Here is a 25,636-nt window from a genome sequence, read left to right as displayed (position 1 = left end):
ATTGAGGTAAATTGCTCAGCAAGTTCAAAGGGAGAAAGGAGTAACCTTTCAGATAAGGAGAAATTGTGAAGCCCATTCCAGAGACTAAGATTTAATGATCTCGGGCGGGCCGTCCGGGGGCCGCGGGCCGCCGTTGAAGTTCAGCGTGAGGAGTGTGAGGAGCGGCGCCGGGGCAGGGGTGAGCGGGGCCGGGCTCCCGGAGCGCGGCGCCTACTGAAGCGAGCTAGGAGGCTCGAGGGGCCGGCGGGCGCTGTGTAATGTTCAAGCTCAGCAATGCCTTATGTGGATCGTCAGAATCGCATTTGTGGTTTTCTAGACATTGAAGAAAATGAAAACAGTGGGAAATTTCTTCGGAGGTACTTCATACTGGATACCAGAGAAGATAGTTTTGTATGGTACATGGATAATCCACAGAACCTACCTTCTGGATCATCACGTGTTGGCGCCATTAAACTTACCTACATTTCAAAGGTTAGCGATGCAACTAAACTAAGGCCAAAGGCTGAGTTCTGTTTTGTTATGAATGCAGGGATGAGGAAATATTTCCTACAAGCCAATGATCAGCAGGACCTAGTAGAATGGGTGAATGTGTTGAACAAAGCTATTAAAATTACAGTCCCAAAGCCGTTAGACTCACAGCCTCATCCTGATAACCCAAGTCGCCAGGGCGAATGTGGAAAGAAGCAGGTCTCTTACAGAACTGACATTGTTGGTGGTGTGCCCATCATTATCCCAACTCAGAAAGAAGAAGTAAATGAATGTGGTGAAACTATTGACAGAAATAATTTGAAGCGGTCACAAAGCCATCTTCCTTACTTCACTCCTAAACCACCTTCAGATAGCGCAGTTATCAAAGCTGGATATTGTGTAAAACAAGGAGCAGTGATGAAAAACTGGAAGAGAAGATATTTTCAATTGGATGAAAACACAATAGGCTACTTCAAATCTGAACTGGAAAAGGAACCTCTCCGTGTAATACCACTTAAGGAGGTTCATAAAGTCCAGGAATGTAAGCAAAGTGACATAATGATGAGAGACAACCTCTTTGAAATTGCAACATCGTCTCGAACTTTCTATGTGCAGGCTGATAGCCCTGAAGAGATGCACAGTTGGATTAAAGCAGTCTCGGGTGCCATTGTAGCACAGCGGGGACCCGGCAGATCAGCGTCTTCTATGCGGCAGGCCAGAAGGCTGTCGAACCCTTGTATACAGAGGAGCATTCCAACAGTCCTTCCGAGCCCAAACACACTCTCCGCTCTGCCAGTGCCGCAGCAGCCACCCCACATTCCGCAGCCTCTCGCAGCAACTCTTTGGTCTCAAGCTTTCCCATGGAGAAGCGAGGATTTTACGAATCTCTTGCCAAGGTCAAGCCAGGGAACTTCAAGGTCCAGACTGTCTCTCCAAGAGAACCAGCTTCCAAAGTGACTGAACAAGCTCTGCTAAAACCTCGAAGTAAAAATGGCCCTCAGGAAAAAGATTGTGACCCCGTGGACTTGGATGACGCAAGCCTTCCAGTCAGTGACGTGTGAGGTGGAAGCTCGTGGAGCCTGACCCGCCTCATCAGCCCGCGGTGTCCTTTTTACAAGGCTTTTCGCCAAAGATGATAAAGGGGAAGTGGGTTTTAACGCGTAGAGTATCCTGCCTCGTCGCTGTCCTCTTTATAAGCTGGTAAGCCAAGGAGCTAGCAAGTGGCCAAACTAAATGTAATTTCTTTAAAAGAAAGAAAAAAGCCCTGTTAGTATCAACTGTCTGAAGCTTTGTTCTCATTGGGATGATAAAAACATGTGTGTGTGTGTCTGTGTGTGTGTGTGTGTGTGTGTGTGTGTGTATGTGAGAGACAGACACTTTTTCCTAGTGAATTTGACAATTTAACCGCTTCACAATTTAAAACATGAAAAATGCTTATTAATTACTTTGGTTGTTTTAAAAATGCTACTGTGACTTCCTATTAGATGTTCAGTCTCTACACATTCTTACTGGTTAATATTATTGATTGAAATATTGTCAGACAAAGATGTCTAAACTCATGACGTCTGTGGTGCTGTAAAATTTATACTACAGTGTGGACAGTTTTGAAACGATAACCATTTTTGATGCTCTGGATCTCAAGGTGAGCAGTGCATTTTGATTAGAGGGTATTATTGAACTGTTAGTGAGGGTTGTGGGTTGTACTGTTGGAGAAAAGGGGACAATTAGAATTCAGACAGGTATATCTTGGACATTTGTTTGTAAAATCTTAGTCAAGATGTGCAGCACAGTCATTGCTTTTATTCAGTGAAAATTATTTGGTATGAAATTTCTTGGAGGTCTGATTTTCTTGTCAAAATCTTGTAAATAGTTCTATATTTGAATCAGTGGAAGACCTCGTTTATATGTAAAGATACTGCCCTTAGTCATGTGGTTGTAGCCTCTGCTTTTTGTCACTAGTAACCTGTATCCAAGTGTTCATCTTGTTTAGGAATGTGTTGAGATTAATGTGCTCAAAAGTCCTATGTGATTGGTTTTAAACAATTGGGATAAAATTAATTTTTAGTAGCATAAGTTAATGTGTTAAGTAGCATACCATTTTGTGTTAGAGATACCAGAATGTTGTTATTCTACTATCTGTGCAATACATGTTTTAAGCACAAATTGGAGTATACATTTAATCATGGGGATGTCAAAAATACAAGTTTCTCTCAAAAATGTCGTTAGTTTCAGGTGTTGAATAATAGACCAGTTTGACCAAGTACTGTTTCTACGGTTCAGTCTTAAACATTCGCTTTAAGAAAATAGTCTTGAATTTCATATGCTGCTATTTTTTATGATATTTTGCCATATTACAGTACTGTTTTGTTTTGAATTCATACATGTCACTGTTTCTCCTTTTCATTTTCTCAGATGACTTTTTGTTAGAGAGCGAGAAAGTGGGAGTGGATTTCTTAAATCAGAGTGGAGTCCAGAGGTTACTATCTGTTACACTAGAATTATCATAGCATCAGTTTAAAAATCCAAATGCATAAAGAATGCACCACTCAACATTTTTATTCATAAGCTATTACTTTTGAAACTTTTATTTAGATTTTTCTTCTTTTTTGCAGCTACATTTGAAAATGATAGAATGAAAAGGTTTTAAGTTGTTATTTTCTCTGCGGATGCATCCATTTCGTCGGCTCTTTTAGAAAGCTCTTTTCTCATGAGCACACCTAAGAAATCTTGTGCAGACAGTTGGTGATACTCAGGAGCTGAATATTCAGGAGCCTAATGCTGTTTTCTTTGGTACAGCTTCCACACTGCATGTTCATTTTAATATTTTGGTATTGGTAATTTGATATATTTCATAGTGGCAAAATATTAGCTCTATTTTGGGACTTTTTATAGAACTACCCTTGCATTCAATAGCATAGGAAAATGTTCTTGTGATTGTCAGGGTCTTCTAATATTTATCTCAATACTTTTATAATACTATGAAAATTATTTAATTATTTTAAAACATATACTTTTCTTATAAATATGTCCACATCCGAATTGTCAAAGAATTACTTTGAATACCTTAATATTTGCTGCATTTTTTTCTGTATATATAACATGTCTTCTCTCAGAATGGGAATATATGTGTGCTTCCTGATGTTTACTTTTATGTCTGGTATCTTTATACATCAAACTGGTTAAACACTGTAATGCTTCAAAATAAACTCAGAATTAATTCTAACTTATTTCTCAGGAATGATTCAGCTCTTGTGTAAACAAAGAAATAAAATAAATACAAAATATGTTTCATTAAAAAAAAAAAAAAGATTTAATGATCTCAGTTCCCAGATGGAAGGCAGAGGTAATCACCATCTTAATCCCTTGTAATCTATTGTAGCTAGAACTCTCAGCATACAAAATGGACATCTTTGTTTAGGTAGAGACCAATTAGATGTGCATATGTGTGATGTCAGGGCTTCCCAGGTGGCATAGTGGTAAGGAATCCACATGCCAATGCAGGAGATGCAGGAGACGTGGGTTAGATCCCTGGGTCAAGGAGATCCCCTGGAGTAGAAAACAACTACCCACTCCAGTATTCTTGCCTGGAAAATTCCATGGACAGAGGAGCCTGGGAGGCTACAGGCCATGGGGTCGCAAAAAGTTAGACACAACCAAGCATGCACTAATGTGTGATGTATACATGTGTGTGTGCACATACATAAAACATACAAACAACAGAACATTGTTAAGAAGAAACAGAAATAGTAAATGAGTAAAAGCAAACATAAAGTACTGAAAATTATATTATTAGTATTGTCCTTGAAGACAAAGAAATATGCCTAATCATTTGAATAGCATCCTTTCTACAACACAGCTGAATAAAACACCAGCAAAGTACAGTTTCAAATCTTTTCCTAACACTTTCATAATACTTACTATAGCTAGAATTTTTGCAGAAGAATACAGTATTGATCAGATTACCAGTTTGGAAAAGGATCTGATGTTCAAGGGGGCTTCCCAGGTGGTGCTAGTGGTAAAGAACCTGCCTGCCAATGCAGGAGACGTAAGAGACCTGGGTTTGATCCCTGGGTCAGGAAGATCCCCTGGAGAAGGCAATGGCAACCCACTCCAGAGTCTTGCCTGGAGAATCCCATGGACAGAGGAGCCTGATGGGCTACAGTCCATGGGGTCACAAAGAGTCAGACATGACTGAAGGGACAAACCCATCCACCCCCACCCCCCACCAAGGTTCAAGGTTCTAGCTTAGGCTATGTCCTTGAGTGTTATAGGCTTCAAATACCAAGATATAATGGAAAGAATAACAGCTCTGAAGCCAAAGAGCCCTGGATTTAAATTATCAGACTAGGCTGTCTTCACCAATTATAGACCTTTATTTATGCTTTTAAATTATTAGTCTCTATTTTGTATCTTTGAAGGGGAAAATTCATATGACTGTAATAGAAGCTAAAAATTCACTGTACAATATAAGAACCCAATAATATAATTTCTTCTTTCTTCATTAACCAGTCGAGAGTTTTAGTTTCCACACCTATAAATTGAAGTTAATGATCATTGGATAGTCTATCTTAAAGGGTTATTGAGGAGATTAAAATGTTACACATGTGAAAATACTCTGAAAAGTGAAAATTAATCACAAAGTTTAGGGTAGTATTCTGTCCTTATGATTCTTCATTAACTCGTGTATGGAGACATCAGTGATAGATGAATGAATGCCAAGAACAGATGAGAACCAAAACACCAAACAAAGCATTTGTAATTTAATAATTAATTACTCATATTTATGAGGATTATATAATAATGATGTCTACCTTTAAAAAATCTATGACAAACAAAGTGTTAAATCTCTTCATTGTCATTTACTGTCAGTAGGACTGGTCACTTGAATGTGAATTCTGTATTTGGTCAACATTCAAGGTGCATAACAGATAGTCTCATTCAAAATTCATAACAACCCACATATGCATTCCTGCTTCTGCACCTTCATTCTTCCTGGGTAACTGCATGGATAAGAGCTAATGTATATAAGTCATAAACATGATACATGATAAGTGTTCCATAAACAGGCATTATAGTGATTATTACCATTGCTGTACCATAGTAGAGGGGGCTTTCATTTCTTTGGTGGATGGGAATCTTCCAGACCAAACAGGAGAAATGGTTGCATATACTTACAAGACCAGTCAGACTCATACACTGTCTAATGATCCTTTAGAATTAGATGATACATGTATTATCTTTTTTTTTTAATTATCCTAAAGACCAGAAAATCTGGATTCCACCAGAAGATTACACGTTAATAGTTAACAGTTAACAGTACCTGTTAAAACTTAGCTTCATTTTTATCTACAATCATGAGACCTCAAAAAAAAGTCAAATTCTGGAGTGGACGTCAGGACTGAGTTTAGCAGGTCCAGTTCAAAATGAGGTGTCCAGAGAAAGCCCCAGAAAGGAATCAAGCAAGTCTTCCTGGACTGTGTGGCCTGTTGGCAAATCGCCAGCACCAACCACCACCACCTGTGTTGCTCCCCAGAAATCCTTTTCCTATGTGGTTTTAAGTTAGAGATCGTCAATGAGAGGAGTTTCCAGGGCATCTGGAAAGTACATATAAAACTGAGGTCATTAATAATAAGAAGTCATGAGTCAGGCAAGGTGTCTACCTTGACTTGGCAGTTTTCCAGACCTCCCCAGAGGCTCCCCACTCCACAATCACAACAGTTCAGCAGGACCTGCCATGGGTTCCCTCTTTGTAATCCATAGCAAGACTCACTGGTTTCTCAAACTTCCTCAAAAGCTTCCATGATTCTACCCAAGCCGATGCTCTGAAGCACTTGGTGAGTTTCTTCACTTCTCAGCTCCTCCCACACCCTCATGCCTACTAGTTCCTGATTTAAAGCCTTTATATCTACAGTACGTTTCTGGTAGTGGCTCTGTCTTCCTGACCAAACCAGATTGTTGCAAGCTATCTTTAGAAATGCACTTTGAATTAACTCTTTAGCTTCTCTTTTTCTCCCCATTTCTATAGTTATATATCACTATGCATTTCAAAATATATAGGGACTATCGTTGGCTACTTTCAGGAGTTAATCCTATTTTATTTCAGACAGGGTCCATGCAGAGTTTGCTGTAGGTAAGAGACTTTCATTCATTCATCCAACAAATATTTTTTTTTTTAAAGATTATCTTTTTTTTTTTCTTTTCCATTTATTTTTATTAGTTGGAGGCTAATTACTTTACAGCATTGCAGTAGTTTTTGTCATACATTGAAATGAATTAGCCATGGATTTACATGTATTCCCCATCCCGGTCCCCCCTCCCACCTCCCTCTCCACCCCATCCCTCTGGGTCTTCCCAGTGCACCAGGCCTGAGAACTTGTCTCATGCATCCAACCTGGGCTGGTGATCTGTTTCACCCTAGATATACATATTTATTAAGTTCTCACTCTTTTCCAAACTCTGGGGAAAACAATGATAAGACATGGCCCTACTCTCATGTAACTTACAATCTGGTAGGAAAAACTGACATGAATTACATATTTAAGCAAGTAAATGTAAAATTTCATCTGTGACAAGGAGTAAGAAGAAATTCTCTATATTCTGCCAGTCCATATAGCAAAGTCTGACCCACTCTAAAACTCAGAGATTTCCCTGGGTGATAAAAGTGTAAGGATAATAAAATCGGTCAAATGAGGAGGGAAGGATACTGCTTGAAGAGAATATAAAAAAATGTAATATAATCTGGTTGGGAGTTAGAAGGGAAATAACAGTAAATAGAATTAAGAAGCATGTGGCTACAGCCAGGTAACGGTGGAGGTGGGCAGAATGAGGATGTTGAACAAGACGTAGGAAGTGACCAAACCACTCAAATTAGTACAAATTATGCTAGCATTCTATTTAATCCTAAAAACAGTCCAAAGTCACAGGACATTTTTTTCAAAGGATGCTAGCATTATCAGATTTATATAGTTTAAAGACCACTCTGAATAAATATCAATGAATGGATTAGAAAAGGGACTGAATAAAGGATGGAACTTTAGGAAACTATTCCATTAGCTGAGAAGAGGGACATAATCACTTCTTTCACAAACAGGAAGGTTCAGAGGTGATGGGCAGCTAGTGAAGATGATGAACTCAAGACATATTTAGGAGATAAAATCAACATGAGGTGGTGCTGTATTGGATGAGGGGAATAGACAGAAGGAGAGGATAAGGATTCACCCCAGATTTCTGGACTGTGCAACTGAATAGATATTGGTGCTATTTACTAAATGAAAAGGTACAGAGCCAAGCTTTGAGGGGAGGACATAGTTTGATTGTGAGTATTTTAAGTTTGGTGGACCTTTAAAATATCCAAAAGAAGTCAACTAGAGATATCTGTGCAATGGGATTAAAAATGCATACTCCATAAATCAGAGGTAGCTACCCCTCCCCCATTTTTTTTCCCATTTTTTGAAGCTTATCAGGTTCTTAGCCTCAATTCCAATTGTTTAGGTGACAGATTGTCTGAAAGCTATGATCATGTGATGATGCTTAAGATTAAGAGGGAAGACAGTCATGATGGGATTCAGCCTGAGAGTCTCATGCAAAAAAGGAACCATGGCCCCAAATATTTGGCTACTAATTATGGGACCTCTGGCAGAATGTGAAATCCCAACGTTGTCAGAGTGAATAAGAAACAAGCAAGAACCACCTGAGGTGAAAGTGAACTTTTGTAGGTAGTTGAGCAGAGGAGGTTCAGCTGACTCCCCAGATCAGGAGATAAGGAAACCTGGAGTTGAATCTCAGATTGGCGGTAGGACAGGCTGAGGACCCTCTCAGAGGACAAGCAGGTGATGCAAAGTTCCCAGTGGAGGATCTAGTCTCAAAGGCTCCAAGAGCCAGACCCACAAGATACTTCTGAGAACATGTTTATTATACCCACTGCAAACAACAAAAACTTGGGGAAAAATGTAGTAAGAAGTTATCTCAATCTGATTCTTCACCATCTATGTCCCCTCTATACAAACCCACCAAAACAGTGAATATACTCATATCACCACCAGTGCCTCAGGTTAATATTGAGTCAAAATTAATCATTATCAATAAAGCCAAAACACTGTTTTGGCTCCAACTATATACTTTAATGGTCACTTTTAAGTAAATAGATGAATAATTTGGCTCAACGTGTTCTCACTGTATCTTAGAAAATCAAATTAAAAACCTCCTCAGTATAAGAAACGTGCGTTTCTCAGGTATGCCCAGTGTGGCTGGAGCCAGAGAAGCTGATATATAATTGAATTCAGACGTGCTGTTCTTTGTTGAATCATTTAGTCCTTGCTGGTAGGCTAGAATGTTCTTGCTGCTGTAGTAAAGAGCTTTGGAAGGGAAGGGGGTGGAGGGGGTGGTCGGGAGGGGGAACTTACAGTCACCTACTGATTCCAGTCTCAAGTTGAGAAGAGAAAAAAAGAGATACATAAAAACACTTTCATCAAGTGTTTCAGAGCCTGTATCCTATACACCAAAGTAAAAGCAAATATAAGAAGGGTACAGATGAAAAGCTACAGGAATTCATTGAAGTGACCGAGCTGCTGATGGAATATGGATGTAGACTTCCTGAAGGAATATTGAGGGATAGGTGAAGTGGTGAGAGAGGCATCACAAACAAAAGGAAGAAGATAAGCAAAGGCAGCGAGGTGGAACTGAGGGGATGTGTACAGAGGCAGGAAGCAGGTCAGCTTTGATTCTGCTCATCCTCTCTCACCTCCAGGCCTTTGCACATGGTGTTCACCCACTCATCCCTTCACATAGCCACAGCCTAGTAGCTTTATGGCTCTTGAACATAACCCTGGGGAGTCAGGTTGAATCCTAGATCAGATTAAGCTTTTTTCTTTTATCCTAAGCTTCCCTGCTCATGACATTCACCACTCTCCACTGTAACTGTTTGTCTGGTTGGTGTCCCGCACTAGACTATGAATAGTTTCAACAGCAAGGATCCCGTTGTAGGCCAAATAACTACCCTCCAAAAGATGCCCATGTCCTAATTCCCAGTATAAATACATGTGATTTTTACATAGTAAAAGGAACTTCCGATGTGACCAAGGATCTTCATTTTGGCAAATACTGCTCTAATGTCTGGTGAGCCCATTGTAATCATAACAGTAGTTATAAGAGGGTGGCAGGGGCATCAGAGTCAGTGAAGCTGTAATGATGGAAAATGTCAAAGGTCAGAGACAAAAGTAGCTGCTGAGCATCTGGCTTTGAAGATGAAAGAAGAGGGAATGAGACAAAGAAAGCAGGTAGCCCCTGAAAAGTGAAAGTGAAAGTCGCCCCGTCATGTGCAACTCTTTATGATCCCATTGACTATAGAGTCCACGGAATTCGCCAGAATACTGGCGTGGGTAGCCGTTCCCTTCCCCAGAGGATCTTCCCAACCCAAGGATCAAACCCAGGTCTCCCGCATTGCAGGTGGATTCTCTACCAACTGGGCTATCACGGAAGCCCATGCAGGCAGCCTCTAGAAGTTGAAGAAGACAAGATTAACAGATTCTATCCCTGAGCTCCAGAATAATCACAGGCCCATTGCTGCCTTGATGTTACCCCAGTGAAACTGGCTTTGGACCTCTGACCTCCAAAACTGTCAAACAATACACTTCTGCTGTTTTTACCTACCTGTTTACGGTAATTTCTTGCAGTTGTTTTGGTTTAGTCACTAACTCACGTCCAGCTGTCTGTGACTGCATTGACTGCAGCCCACCAGGCTCCAGAGTCCGTGGGATTTTCCAGACAAGAACACTGGACTGGGTTGCCATTACCTCCTCTGGGGGATCGTCCCGACCCAGGGATGGAACCCCCGTTTCCTGCTTGGCAGGTAGACTTTTCACCACTGAGCCACCTGGGAAGCCTCCTGCAGCAGCAATAGGAAACAGACTCAACCACATTTTCCCCCCTAACACCAGACCCAGGGGCTTGCATCAAATACAACTAATAAAATTATTAGGTGAGGGAAGAAATGCTGTCCTGTAATATGAAGACTGGAAGGCAAAGACAGGAGTGACGGAAGTGTGAGTAATACAATAATGTCCAAAGGGATCCTGAACAGTCCTGAGAGGGAGCCTGACCCGAGCTGGTGGGATGAGCAGTGGCGCGTGGAGAAGAACCATCTGTCTTGAAAAGCATAAAGAGAAGGAAGAGGTGAAGACGGCTGGGAACCTGCTGCCACAGAAGACTAGAATGTGTCTGGAACGATCCATAAAAAAATTGAGAAATGTTCTGAACCAAATCATATAGTCGTCCCAGGTGTTTTCAAGGAATCGGTTTGACTTTAAAGAATTTCGAGCAAATCAGCGCTCAAAACAATCAGGTTTGGTGGTAAATTGGTGAAAGGCAGGAACAACAACTTTATTAACTGATTTGACCAGGTTTTGTTTAACTGATTTTTAGAGGGTCAATACATTCTTCATTTCTTATGACACCATCATCCCTCATTTGCATAAGACTTCTTTCCTGTATTAGTCTCTTTTACCCTAAACATTTTAATATATTTGATATTTACTCTTTTATTTGTATGGCTTCTTAAAAAAAAAACATGTATCATTGTTTTCTCTGAATGCATTTTTATAGTGTTATGCTATAAATCTCAGTTTGTGTCTTTTTAAAAAATCTAGTATTGCATTTTATATTTACACATGTCACCATGTGTTCATTTCACTTCTAAATGTTATTTGGTGCCCCTTGGTGGAGCCTGTTACATTGTACCTATTTACTTCTCCCGGGATGGCTATCTAAATCACCCAGACTACTTCCAACTCATCACAAACACAGCTACAATAAATATCCTAATAATGTCCCCTTACAGGTCCATGTAAGGATTTGTTTGAAAAGTGTATTCAGGCAATGACTTGCTGGATCATAAGCCACATGCACATATATATACTTCATTAAATGCTGCCAAATTCCTACCCTGAATATCTATCTGCACCAGTCCTCACTTTCATCAGGAACTCACCTGGGTTCCTGGACCTCCACAGGACAGGGCTGAGTCCAGAGTAAACGGCTCACATGTGCAGGGGCAGAGGCAGCAACGAGGACTTCCCTGAACCGGAGCTAATGATATAACCACATCACTGAAGCCAAAGGTTTTCCTGGCTAGATGAAAGCTTTATGCTCCCAAAGGGGAGCCCATGACAAAATCAAAAGAAAACAAAACCAACAAACCCACAAAGAGAAGAGGAAAAACTCATTAAACAAACCAGTGCTTTCACTCTCTTTGCTGCCTGCATGCCTGCACTCAGGGTTTCTGCCTTTAGCGCGGAGTTTCCCAGACTCCCAGTGCAGGGTGGGAGGAGGAGTGAGCGGTGAGAAACTCCAGGAGCCAGCTCTGGCTCCGCTGGTCTTCTAGTCCCCTCAGGGGACACTTCTGTTCCCATCAGCAGCCAGGGCTAGTGTTTCATTTCAGAAATGATCTCCACCAAAGCAGGGGCCAATCTAGCATCGAAAGCAAGGCTGAGCTCCCCTCACAGCGTGAGAAGAGGTCTGGGCCAGGATATTTGTCTACCATGGCTCCACACCAGAAGGACTAAAACTGCTGCTTACTGCCCCCTGGCCTCCTTTGCAGCCACGGGCTGGGGCCGCCCTTCCAGATATGTCCTTGCAGCAGCTCCGTTAGAGGGCATCCTTGTGATAAGACTTCAGATCTCCAAGTCAGGGAGTCCAGATGTTGAGGATCTACCACAGTGAGACTGGAGAAGGCCATGAGATGACTCCCCGATGTCTCATGAAAGATAATCAACCTGAGCTTGAAAGTAAAGTGAAGCGTCAGTCTCTCCATCAGGGCGAAGGATAGCCTCAGCAGTGTTTGCAACAAGGGGAGGTTAAGATGGAGAGGAAGCTATTAGGGCACCCATGTGTGGATTCCTGGACTGAATCCCATCCTGAGTGATCAGGACTGAATGATGCAGAACCTGCAGGAAATGGTGTGGCAGGACAGGAAAGCACCTTGTGCTCATCCGTCTCAGAGGAGAGTACTGGAACCACCGTGGGGAGGCCCTGCAGGCACACGTTTCACACCATCCACCTCACCTTCTTCCCTGTGCAAGGAGAGAGGCGGGGAGAGATGCAGAAAACCCCGGTAGAGAGAATTTCCTGCAGCAGGTAGGTAGATGCAACCTGAGTCATCTCAATCATCTGGTCTGATATGGGAACACTTTATCAGGACTTTATCTGCAAAGGCAAATGTATCATTTGTCCAAATTCCAGATCACATGGCGAGTGCTACAGAGGGAATGCATAAGGTTTAGTAACAAATCCTGATTACTGCAATTCTCACCCACATCACCTCGCCTCCAGACCTTCAGTATATCTTGACCCATAACAAAATAAACCCGATGAAACAAAAATGCAATCATATTGCCCCTTTCCAAAATCTTTTAATGGTTCTTCATGGCATTTTTGTCTAACATCCAAACTTCTTAACTCAACATTCAAGGCCTTCCATCTGATGACCTGCAGGTTTTCTACCTTGTAAGAACTCCAACTAGGTGCTGTCTCCCACGGAGCCAGCCCTCTCCCCAAATTTCGGTCATACCAAATCGCTCTCACTGATTCACACTGCTTTAGGATACTCCTGTTCTTTCTCACAAGTGGGCTTTCTGCATAGACACAACCCCAGGTCCCTCACCTCTTGCTAACAATCAGTTTCAACATTCTATTCCAAGAAATTTGGGGGGATTATGCCCCAAGATCATAGTCATCTCACGTGTTCTCACTGCCCACTTGAGCGAGCCAATCATCACAGACATCACAGGTCTAATTCACACCTAAGACCTCCAAAGCGAGCACAGCTCAGCACAGCACACTGAAGTATGACTACAGTGTCCCTCCCACCTTACTAACGGGGTGGGAACAATACCTTCAACTCAGGCCCCCCACCTACCCATATAAGGAAGAAACCTAGCTTTTCCCTGTATAGTTCTTCTTTCCCCTGCTCCTCTCAGAACCCCCCATCTCAAAAAAGCTAATTTCTTTGTCTCAACACAGGAGTCACAGCCCAGTGATGCCCCCTTGTGACTGACATATCCCACAACAACTATGGGAAACTGCTTGGCAAATTGCTCCGGGCGGCCTATCTCATTTGAAGCAAGGAGGCTGAGCTCTTTTCCCTCACACAGCTCCTTGCCAAGAACGTAAATGTTCTTCAGATTATGAGAGAAGAATGCTTCCTCACTTGTAATACTCAGGCAAATCTGACACCCCAAATTGACCCAGGTTTCCAGTATCCCAACTCTGGAACACATTTCTCTCTCCATTCCCCCAGGACACAAATTTGCCATAGGGAGGTGCAAAAGGATAGGGAAGGACTTGAACCATCATTTTGCCAAAGACACAAACTTAACTCTTCTTTCCCCAGCCCCCAGCTCCTTTCAGCAGATTCAGCGCAGGCACCAGTTTTCTGGCTCCTGGTCCTCTCTGCAGTGAAAATTTTATAGCAGAAGCCTTGGGGCCAGTGTCTGCTTTGGCATTGGCTGGAGCTAACCTGGTCCACCCACTTTAAGAGGTTCCAGGAGCCTCACATGTTAGAATGAAGATTTAGGATCTCCATCGTTTCTTCCAACCCCTTATGCAAGTGGACCCATATATCTAAAGGAATCTTCACCACATGACAATAGTCTTTCTCTCTCATGCACATATGTATGTTTCAAGTGAGGGGAAAAAATCCAAGAGATCCAAGCAGCAAATCCTACAAAAAGAGGGCCAGATTGACAGAATGAACATCGGGAAACAGACCCCCTCCTTGAACACACCTACTGCTCCCCCAGCCAAGGTTTCTTTGTCCCGTGACCAGATCTTCTGAGGAGGATGAAAGGCTGATGCAGGCTTCCATGCGCTGAGTTCAGCCAGTCCTTGTAGAATCGGGCCTCAGGTATTCCACTTGGTTCCACCCCTTATTCTTTCACTTTAACAAACTCATTGACATTTCTATTTCTTACTAATCAGCTTTAATACATTTTACAAATTGTCCTGGAAGCACAGTCACCAATCCCCTGGATTTATAGAACTCACCTCACTTCCTAAATATCACTTTTGGCAGAACATGTGTCATTTTCTATAAATATTGAAAAATCAATAATTGCTGCCAGAAATCCTGTAATTGTTCAAATCCCAGGCAAGACAGATAGAATGCCTAGAAATACCATTCTCATTTAAAATTCAGAAATAAGACAGATCTGATTGCTTATTCCTTTCATGCTTCCACAATGTGCCTGGCTTCAATAATCAGAGACGCAGCCTGCCTCCTTCACTCCTCCTTCTGCCACATCTTTGTAACTTTACATCTATCTCTAAATGATCAGATTTAGCATGCCGCCTCATCAAGCAGAGGTGAGACGCACAGGTCTATACAGGAAACAAACATATAGCCAGCTGGGATGGGAAGGAAAGCAGAATTAAATACAGGCATATGGTTCTAAAGTGATACAGAATTTTGAGTTCTTTATGCACTAATACAGACTATACACATAAGTTTATATTTATATAAAGTACATAACTATTATATATTGTTAATATGTTTTATAATATATTTATATATAGTTAATACATCATAGGGAAATGGCAACCCACTCCAGTATTGTTGCCTGGAAAATCCCATGGACAGAGGAACCAGCAGACTAAGGTCCATGGAGGTCACAAAATGGTTGTACACGACTTAGTGACTAAACAAATATACCATAAATATAATTTATATATTTAATTAGATATTATGTTATAGATATATTTACATTTAATATGAATATATACATATCTATATATTTAATATAATGTTAGTCTCATATAAATATTACATATTATATAAAATATATAGTTTAGTCATATATATTCACTAAATACTATCAAAATATATAGTAAATATTAGAAAAGTTTATTGTTCAAATATTTTAGAAGGAAAATGAGATTAAAACGGTGTGGTATATACATACATATACAATGGAATATTATTCAACAACAGAAAAGAAGGATATCCTGCCATTTGCAATAACATGGATGAATCTGGAGGCCAAAATATGAAATGAAATAAGCCAGTTAGACAAATACTTCATAGTAACATTTATCTGTGGAATCTAAAAAAAAAAAATCTAATGCCTAGAAACAGTGGTTGCCAGGAGATGAACGGGGGGTAAGAGACTGATGAAAGGATGAAAGTCGGGAGGAGAGATTGCTAAAAGAGCACAAATTTTCAGCTGTCAGAGGAATATGGTCAGAGGATAGAATGTATAAATGTTGACTATAGCTCATAACACTGTGTTTTATAACTGAAATTTGCTAAGTGAAGATTTTGAACGTTCTCATAGTAACAGATAAGCATGTGAGGTGATGAAGATTAACTGGATTCCTTCACAATATATACATATATCAAATCAATACAATGTAAAGTTTTAATCTCTCCTGATTTTATGTCAGTTATACCTTAATAAAGCTGAAATTGAAAAGAAAAAGAAAATGAGGGCTTCCCTGGTGGTCCAGGCGTTAAGAATCCACCTCGCAAAGCAGGAGAAACTGGTTCAATCCCTGGTCCGGGAAGATCCCACAAGCCGTGGGGCAACTAAGCCCCTGCGCTCTCGAGCCCGCGCGCTGCAGCTGCTGAAGACCCCGCGCCCTCGACCCCACGCGCTGCAGCTGCCGAAGACCCCGGGCCCTCGAGCCCGCGCGCTGCGGCTGCTGAAGACCCCGGGCCCTCGAGCCCGCGCGCTGCGGCTGCTGAAGACCCCGGGCCCTCGAGCCCGCGCGCTGCGGCTGCTGAAGACCCCGGGCCCTCGAGCCCGCGCGCTGCAGCTTCTGAAGACCCCGCGCCCTCGAGCCCGCGCGCTGCGGCTGCTGAAGACCCCGGGCCCTCGAGCCCGCGCGCTGCGGCTGCTGAAGACCCCGGGCCCTCGAGCCCGCGCGCTGCAGCTGCCGAAGACCCCGGGCCCTCGAGCCCGCGCGCTGCGGCTGCTGAAGACCCCGCGCCCTCGACCCCACGCGCTGCAGCTGCCGAAGACCCCGGGCCCTCGAGCCCGTGCGCTGCAACAAGAAAAGCCACTTCAAGGAGAAACCAGAGCACCACGCCTAGAGAGCAGACTCTGCTCTCCACAACCAGAGAACACCCGTGCAGCAACAATGACTCAACATGGCCAAAAATAAGTAAATAGATATCTTTTAAAAAAGAAAATGAGAAAAAGTACAAGCTGAAATATATTTTTCTGTTTTCCCAAGGGGTTGTGTCTTTGTATACTATCTGATAAATAAGCCAGGAAACTTTTTCTGGAAAAAGCTAGATACTAAACATTTGGGGCTTTGCCTACCATGCGGTCTCTGTCGCAGCTAATCGACAATGCCATCGTAGTAAAAAGCAGCCATAGACAGTACAGAGATGAGCAAGTGTGGCTGGATCCTGATGACAGTCCACTTATAAAAACAGGCAGCGGGCCAGATGCAGCTCCACTGGCTGACTGCAGCTTGTGGATTCCTGGCTTAGAACACATTAAACAGATGTTTAAGGAAGTAATGTGAAGGTAAACCAGGAGAACTACTGAAAAAGCCACTGACTTCCACTTTTTTTCTGTTTATTCTCCCCAAACTCTTCTTCCTCATGGTTCACACCCGTTTGGTACCCCAGATTTAGAACCTGGATCTGAAAAGGACAGAATGAGACCAGCACATATTGATACAAACAGCAGAAAGAGGACCCCTGCATCGCTTGAGTGTCTCGATTCAACTGAAATTACCAAAACTATAGATATGCTTCTTTTGAGTTTGAAGGAAAGGAAATATCTTTCCTATATCCATCTCGGCTGGATCCTAAAACAGAAGACAGGAAAAGCACAAGCAAATTTATTTACTGTAAGTTTCACCTAAAACGAGAGCCTCCATAAGGAAATAAAGAGCCAAAGAAACAATTAAACCTGAGCGTTTTATACTCGTTTTGATGACGAGTGGAAAGTCATGGGAAAATGTGCTGGGACGAAAAGTGTGAGCTAAGAGCAGTGAACTCGGGGGAAACTCAGCAAAGCCTGTTTGTTCCAGTTCTTCGTGGTACCCCTTCATCTTTGGAGATAAGGACACTTCTTTCCTCCAGGTAAAGGGTGGGCCCCTCTCACAGAAGGGTCTTAAGACTTGCTTCAGGGGAATGTCAGAAAGTCCTTCCTGCTCGTGCTGTTTCTCAGATTCCGTCAATTTAAAATATTCAACATGCCGAGGTGCCACATTTGGCCATAACATATCCTGAAGGCCCTAAATTCCCTTTTAGTTTCTGTTGATTTGGGTTGTCTTTTTGTCACTTGCAGCTAACAGTGAGCAATAGATACTGATTAACAGGGCATTATTGATTTACTCCTAATCCTTTGGCCACCTGATGCGAACAGCCCACTCACTGGAAAAGACCTCGATGCTGGGAAAAACTGAAAGCAAAAGGAGAGAGGCAGCGACAGACAGTGAGATGTTGGATAGCGTTACCAACTCACTGGACAGGAATCTGAGCAAACTCCAACAGAGAGTGAAGGACAGGGGAGCCTGGCGTGCTTCAGTCCATGGGGTCACAAAGAGTTAGACACGAGTAAAGAACTGACCAACAATGCAACTCTATGAAAGAAAGAAACAGAGGTGCAGAGAAGCTAGTTACCGAAGTGCGCACTTCTGGGCGTAGTGAGGGCCGGGCTGTGGGCTCTGAGGGCGTTGATGGCGCTAAGTCCTGTGATCCTGACAGTCTGTCTTACAAACCCATGCATCTGGTGTAGCCCTCAGAAAAGAATAAATACAAAGAATCCCTTCTAGAAGCCACCACTTGTGTCACTGAGTTAAATTCCTGTTTAACTAAGAGAAAATGGGTATCGACCACAGTGGGCTTGATTGCAAATGTCAGGCTCTTTGAATTATTAGGAACAGCAAAGAAAAATTGATTACATTTAAAACATCCTGTGAAAAGTTTTACAATTGCACATTAAGAAATGATGTTAAGCAAATAGGAACTAATTGTTCTCAGCTGCCCTGGTAATAGCCCTGTCTGCCTTCCCAGTACAATGCATATTCATTTCATTTGAGCAAGAAAAGTAAATAAAGATAAAAAGTCCCAGATCTCATTCACATTCGATCACTATAATTCTGAGCCTAAGGTTATCCTCCAAAGGGAGGAGAGAAATGCAACAAATGCTCTCCCCAGTCAGTTGAAACTGGTCTAGAAACCTCTGCCTGACCACAGGTGCTAAACCTCCCCCAAAATTCACAGGATAAGAATACCACATACCAGGCAATAGATGTGCATCTGAAACTTTGCCTGTGAATTTAAGGGATGGATCAAATTATTCGAAGGGTCCATATGGAATTCACTTTAAAAACAAATGAAAAGTTGTCAAAGTAAATCTGCCTTCTGCGCTCACATGCTTCCCGCATCACCTGGCAGCACTCTGACCCAGAGTTCCATTTAGAACTCTGAGGTGAGCTAATCCCCTTGGCCTCACTTCCTCATACATCATTAGGAGTCAGAATAGAGTACTCTGGTCAGCTCCCCACACCTCTTCCCACACTGTGGTTCCTCCCTTCCTGCAGCAGTCAAAATAGTTAGTCTATGTTGCAGGAACAAGGCATGCCAAAAATTTCCCGAGCTTAAAACCACGAACGCCTATTTCTCATTCAGGCAAAATGTCCATCACAGACTCTTCCCATTTTGCCTTGGTCTTTCACAATCGTTTTTGCACTAAAACTGCCAGAAAACTAGGACAGTGGTTAGAGAGCTCTGCACCATATTATACCCCACAATGGACAAGATATTCTTAGTTGGACCTTTACTTTGAGGTAAACCATTCCACAATGGGAGTGACAGGCATACGTTTAATTTGATGCTTGCTCTAATCCTGTTTTACTTGCTCTGTTCCCAAGTTCTCTCAATCATACCTTTTTCTGTTTGGAACTGGAAACTAGTTTACCCTTCTGTGGGCTTCCCCGGCGGCTCAGACAGTGAAGAATCTGCCTGCAATGCAGGAGCCCCTGGTTTAGTCCCTGGGATGGGAAGATCCCCTGGAAAAGGGAATGGCTACCCATTCGGGCATGCTTGCCTAGAGAATTCCATGAACAGAGGAGGCTGGAGGGCTTGAGTCCAAGGGATTACAAAAGTTAGACATGATTGAGTGACTAACACTTTCATTTTTTACTCTCCTGTGAAGTACGTTTTTGTGTATATAGTTTCAGTTTAGTTCAGTTCAGTTCAATCACTCAGTCGTGTCCGACTCTTTGTGACTCCACGAATTGCAGCACGCCAGGCCTCCCTGTTCATCACCAACTCCCAGAGTTTACTCAAACTCATGTCCATTGACTTGGTGATTCCATCCAGTCATCTCATCCTCTGTCATCCCCTTCTCCTCCTGCCCCCAATCCCTCCCAGCATCAGGGTCTTTTCCAATGAGTCAACCCTTCACGTGAGGTAGCCAAAGTATATAGTTTAATTCCCTTCATTACTGCTTGCAAATTTGCTCCTTCGCAAAATCACTGCAGATGGTGACTGAAGCCATGAAATTAAAAGATGCTTGCTCCTTGGAAGAAAAGCTATGACCAACCTAGAGAGCATATGAAAGAGCAGAGATATTACTTTGCCGACAAAGCTCCATCTAGTCAAAGCTATGGTTTTTCCAGTAGTCATGTATGGATGTGGGAAGTGGACCATAAAGAAAGTTGAGCACCAAAGAATTAATATATTTGAACTGTGGTGTTAGAGAAGACTCTTGAGAGTCCCTTGGGCTGCAAGGTTATCAAACCAGTCCATCCTAAAGTAAACCAGTCCTGAATGTTCATTGGAAGGACTGATGCTGAAGCTGAAGCTCCAACACTTTGGCCACCTGATGCAAAGAACTGACTCATTTGAAAAGACTCTTATGCTTGGAAAGATTAAAGGCAGGAGGAGAAGGGGACGACAGAGGATGAGATGACTGGATGGCATCACTGACATGATGGACATGAGTTTGAGCAAGCTCCGGGAGTTGATGATGGACAGGGAAGCCTGGCATGCTGCAGACCACGGGGTCTCAAAGAAAAGGACACAACTGAGTGGCTGAACTGAACTGCTTGCAAATTTGCCCTCTTTCCCCTAAATATAGCCATCTACAACAAATACATGATACTAATGTTTTGCTCTCTGAACTTTTACCATGGACCTACATTCATTGGTACGTGATCTGCCTCCCAAGTCACCTCAAGTGCCAGTTACCAAATGCTTTAGCACACAATAGTATGGATTGTCACTTTTCTAGTCTGAAGCAGCTTATTTTTTACTACTAAGTCCCTAAGCAAATGCCATTTATATTTAATTTTTTTAATGGCAGCACCATTTTAAGGTTCTAACTCCTACATCAGTCAGAACAAGCTAGGTTATGCTGAGATAACCAACAAACTCAAAATTTCAGTGGTCTTGAAAAAACTCAAGGGTTCAGTCCCAGTTCCTGCCTTGTCTCTATTGTAGATCAGCAGCAGTCTTCAGGAACCCCAGCTGATGTGGCTTCAGCATTTAAATGTCCATAGCTGCCAAGGCACAGGGGAATGGACAGGGTACACCCTGAACGAGCTCTTAAATCTTTCCTCTAGAAGTAACGCACATCACTTCTGTTTGCTTGTCACCCTGATGCAGGCAAATCAGGCGCGCACCCTTAATTCCAGAAGGACGAAAGGTACAATGGTGCAGAGAAGCCAATTCTGACTCCATTTTGCTATTTCTTTGACTTGCTTTGTGTTGCTTTTTGTTATTATAATCATACAGAATGACTTGCTGAAAAGGACCCTGCCCCTCTGCCTGACTGCTAAAATAACCTGCCTCTGTTCAGAACCCTGTCCCCCTGTAGAGATGGCAGGAAGGAAGAAATTAACATATCCCCTGCCTGAGGTTTGCCATTCGACATTTTCAAGATTAAAGGCCTTTTTACTTTGCTTCCTCATCTCCTCCCATCTCTGATCTATAAAAGAACCTGGCATCCAGACCCAGATAAGATGGTTATTTTGAGGCACTAGCGTGCCATCTACTCGGTCAGCTGGCTTTCCAAATAAAGTCGTTTTCCTTGCCTCAACACCTCGTCTCTTGGATTCATTGGCCTGTCGTACGGCAAGCAGAGCGAGCTTGGACTCAGTAACACAGTTATGCCATGTTCCCTGAAGGAGAGATAACTGTAAAATTTGTGAGCAGCCCTAGTGACCACCCCAACCCCAAACTCAGTCTTCATTCTGCCATTCCTAATGCACTCTCTAAAACTCTTTCAATCGTTAAAAGGTATACCTGACCCTAGAATATTCTATCTATGACTTAACTACTACTGTCTCTCTCTTAGATAACCATGGTCAGTAACCCCTTTCCTCTTCTTTTTTCCTTTCTCTCTCACGCACAGTCACCTCCTTCTCTTCCCAGAATCACTAAACAGGGTCAGAATACTTCTTGTTTCATCATATCCTACTCCAGACCAGCGGTAAAGAATTGGCCTGCAGTGGAGGAGCTGCAGGAGACATGGGTTCGATCCCTAGGTCGGGAAGGTCCCTGGAGGAGGGCATGGCAACCCACTCCAGTATTCTTGCCAGGAGAATCCCATGGAGAGAGGAGCCAGGTAGGCTACAGTCCAAAGGGTCGCAAAGAGTCAGAAATGACTGAAGCGACTTAGCAGGCACGCACTCCAGACGATTATTCTTCTTCCATCCTTGCGTAAAAACCATATTTCTTTGCTGTTCTTAAACAGACTCTATCCCTTCCATCTCTTCTCATGGTTACCATCTAGACCAAACTCTGTTCACTGACCTTCTTAACACCAGTGACCTTTTCTTGTTTCCTAATACAACCTCTCAAGCCCATGACCACACTCCAGACCTTATTATATCCACCTGGAATTTGTTCCCTACCTTAGAAATCTTAAATTTGAGTATTCCCATTTTCTGGTCACAACATCCTGTCCTTTCATTACTGTTGGAGGCTACCAGTATTATAGCTGTCAGTTCCTTTACTTGGCTGTTAGAGTAATTCACATGTCAAATTGACTGCCTCACTCTTTAAACACCTTACCTGCTTAAAACCTTCAGAAGCTCCCCATAGCACAGTGGTTTTCAAACTTGGTTGCACATCAGAGTCACTCGAGGAGTTTATAAAAAATCCTGATGCTAGACCACATCCCAGATTAATTAAATTCAAATTTTTGAATGTCAAACGCCAGTATATTTTTTAAAGCTCCCAGGTGATTTCAGTATGCAGCCAAAGTTGAGAACCACTGACCTAGAATATAAAGCCCAACCATGAAAGGTACAGTACTTAAAAATTGGCAGTTGTTTTTGTTTTCCCCCCAAGTGTCTTTTTCCAACCACCTGCATCAGATCATCTATACTATTTAATTTCCTGGGCTCACCCCAGGAGACTGAATTATAGTGACTCTAGCTATATTCTCAAAATCTGATTTTCACTAACTCTCCAGGTGACTTTCAGTTCAGTTCAGTCGCTCAGTCGTGTCCGACTCTTTGCGACCCCATGAATCACAGCACGCCAGGCCTCCCTGTCCAACACCAGCGCTCAAGGTTTACCGACCAGGTGACTCTAATGCACGCTAATAGTTGAGAATCACTTCCTGACTTGCACATTCATTTAGGCACACTAAAAACTTTTGATATGTCTCTATGAATATGGATTAGGGTAGCTAAGCTCATCAGACAAAAATGTGGCCTCGAGCACATTTGCATGTCTGTCACATTACTAAAGTGTGGAAGAGATGAAGTGGATGAGTAGAGAAACCAGGACTCCATGAGAAATCATGAGGACCAAGAGGAGATAGATCGTAGAACTATCCTGGATTCTGACGTCTCCTGGTAAGTTCCACGGCGTCCTTACATTAAACCCCCCTTTACCTGAAAAAGGCCAATGTGAATCTATTGGTTGGATCCCAAATCACCTGATTCCCTATTTTAGTACTTTTCTAACAGGAACTCTCTGCCCATCAAGATAAATAAAATGTGTTAAATAAATCAATTTCTGGTGCCCCCAAATTCTGTTAAAGGTGAAAGAACTTCTGGATACCACTCTGTCACTAAGATAATCACTACAACAGTGTCATATTAATCAACTCAGTAAAGATTTGAAGTCTCCATCTATTCCTGCCAGAAATTCCCTGCCACTTTTTCCCCTCTCAAAATACAGAACTCTCTTCCATATGCCAACAAATACTAAGGGCATCGCATTTCTTACTCATATAAGCCAAATCCCTTCTTCTCACCCACTGGTATCTAGATGCCAGCTCACAAGAGCCAGTTGTCAAATATTCAGTAATTTTGTTAGCTGGTTTTCAAATCTTTGTTAGTCTGAAATCAGCCATGGTGGGAGTATTTATGCCATAAAAATTGGCAAATGCTACAAATCAGAGCTGGGTTTTTTGTTACTATTATTTTGGTAAAGAAAGTTTAACAGGAAAACACTACTCTCACATGAATTTCTTATTTATATGGCCATTTAGAGTTTATCAAGGTCTGCAAATTCATTATTACATTTGAATTCCCATAATAATACTATGAAGAAAATATTGTCTTCTTGTTTTTGCATAAAGAAGACTGAAGCTTAAAGTGGTTAAATAATTTGCCTGTTGTCCCTGAAATTCAAAGAAAAAAAAAATAGATTTGATTTCTAATGTATGCCTTTCTTCAAAGCAATACTTTGTTGAATGAGGTTAATAACTTCTAAACCTATGGCAAAGGCTATGAAATCTTTACCTGATTCATTCACTCCTGAATTGCATTCATCAACAAACAATTTACTGAGTAACTATTGTATATCGGACTCTGTGCCAGGCACTGGGATTATAAAGATAAATAAGACACAATTCTTGTCCTCAAGGACTTCCCTGTCTCTTGGAAAAGAAAGACATCTTAACACATAAATCACAGTGCAGTATGGTACATAGAGCCCTGGGCTCATATATATTCACCGTGGCTGGGAAGAAGTCAGATATCTGCCAATGAATTGTGTTCCTGACAGTAATGAAGTTTATCCCATTTTTAAGAAAACCAGAAATGGTACTTTGGTCTCATTCTTCCCAGTACATGTAGTGGATGACATGACAATTCTAGGAAACACATCACTACCTATATAATATACCCCAAGATCAGGGACAGAAGAAAAGACTCATTTTTTCCCTCTCAGATATACACACCCAAGCAATACAAACATATTATTGGTGGTTTCCTTATATCTGCCAAGAGGCAATATGTCAAATAAATAATTTAGACTAGCTGAGGCACCGCGAGAAAACAAAGCCATCAGTCATCTAGGCTGCATTATTGATTGCCAATAACGAGATACTTGCTAAGACAAATGACTCAGCTGTTATACTAGTGAGGTTTTAGCCTATCTCAACTACATAAATCATACTGAACCATTTGTTGTTTTAAGATGTACAAACATATCTATAATCATCTTGTCCCCCATTTTTGCAATCTATCTAAGGTGGCTCTTCATATGCAGAATGTAGATTAATTATTTGCCCACTAATACAATTTTTCTTTCTCTGTTCAGATGTTACCACATATCTGTTGCATCTATTTAATGGAGAACTACATCTGCTTACACTTATTGCTATAACACCTAGCTATTGGTTTAGAGAAAAAAAGATTGCAAAATGCAATCACTTTAATCAAATCAGTTTACTTCTGATAAATCAAGGTGTGAGAGAATAAATAGACAACGATTAGAGTCAGCAGACCCAGGTTCGAGTGTAGCTTGTTTGTAGTGTGACCCAGGACATGTCTTATTAAAGGTTTGGTTTCCTGTACAAAATTGGAATAACAGCACCTGACCTGCTTACCTCATGAGGCTATTGTGAAACTAATGAAAAAGAAAATACATTTTAAAGCACTTGACAGAGATGCCGAAAGTGTTTCAACACAAACACGTCCTTTCATGAATTAATTGTCCAGCACAGGTGTATCTGTTCGGCATCTCAAGTGAAAACAACAGAACAGCCAAACTAAAACAATCCAGTGGTGTTGATTTACCAAGGGACTAATTGCAAAGGTGTGAGATCCTAGGAATCACAAGAGAGAGTTCAGGAACCTGAAACCCGCAGCATCATGACTGTGATTACAAAAAGCCTGAAAAGGAGCAAGGTAGGAGGGATTATGTAAAGAACCCAGCAGGACAGAAACATGAAGATCAGGCTATGCTGAG

At 42.0% G+C, this 25,636-nt stretch overlaps 1 protein-coding gene across 2 annotated transcripts; it reads left to right on the top strand.

Moving 5' to 3' along the window:
- Window positions 1-206: 206 nt before the first annotated feature.
- On the top strand, window positions 207-1,745 carry LOC139037095 (pleckstrin homology domain-containing family A member 1-like). Of its 2 annotated transcripts, none has more exons than XM_070473148.1 (2): window positions 207-1,182; window positions 1,215-1,745. In XM_070473148.1, the coding sequence occupies exons 1-2, from the start codon at window positions 274-276 to the stop codon at window positions 1,527-1,529; spliced, it is 1,224 nt and encodes a 407-aa protein (XP_070329249.1). In that variant the 5' UTR covers window positions 207-273; the 3' UTR covers window positions 1,530-1,745. The 2 variants fall into 2 exon arrangements, with proteins under 2 accessions (XP_070329249.1, XP_070329250.1); XM_070473149.1 differs by having other exon boundaries at window positions 213-1,017; window positions 1,082-1,228.
- Window positions 1,746-25,636: the final 23,891 nt, after the last annotated feature.

The sequence above is a fragment of the Odocoileus virginianus genome, chromosome 10, assembly GCF_023699985.2.
Source record: "Odocoileus virginianus isolate 20LAN1187 ecotype Illinois chromosome 10, Ovbor_1.2, whole genome shotgun sequence".
NCBI lineage: Eukaryota > Metazoa > Chordata > Mammalia > Artiodactyla > Cervidae > Odocoileus > Odocoileus virginianus.
The sequence above is the reverse complement of the archived record's forward strand: the minus strand, read 5'-3'. Positions and strand labels throughout refer to the sequence as shown.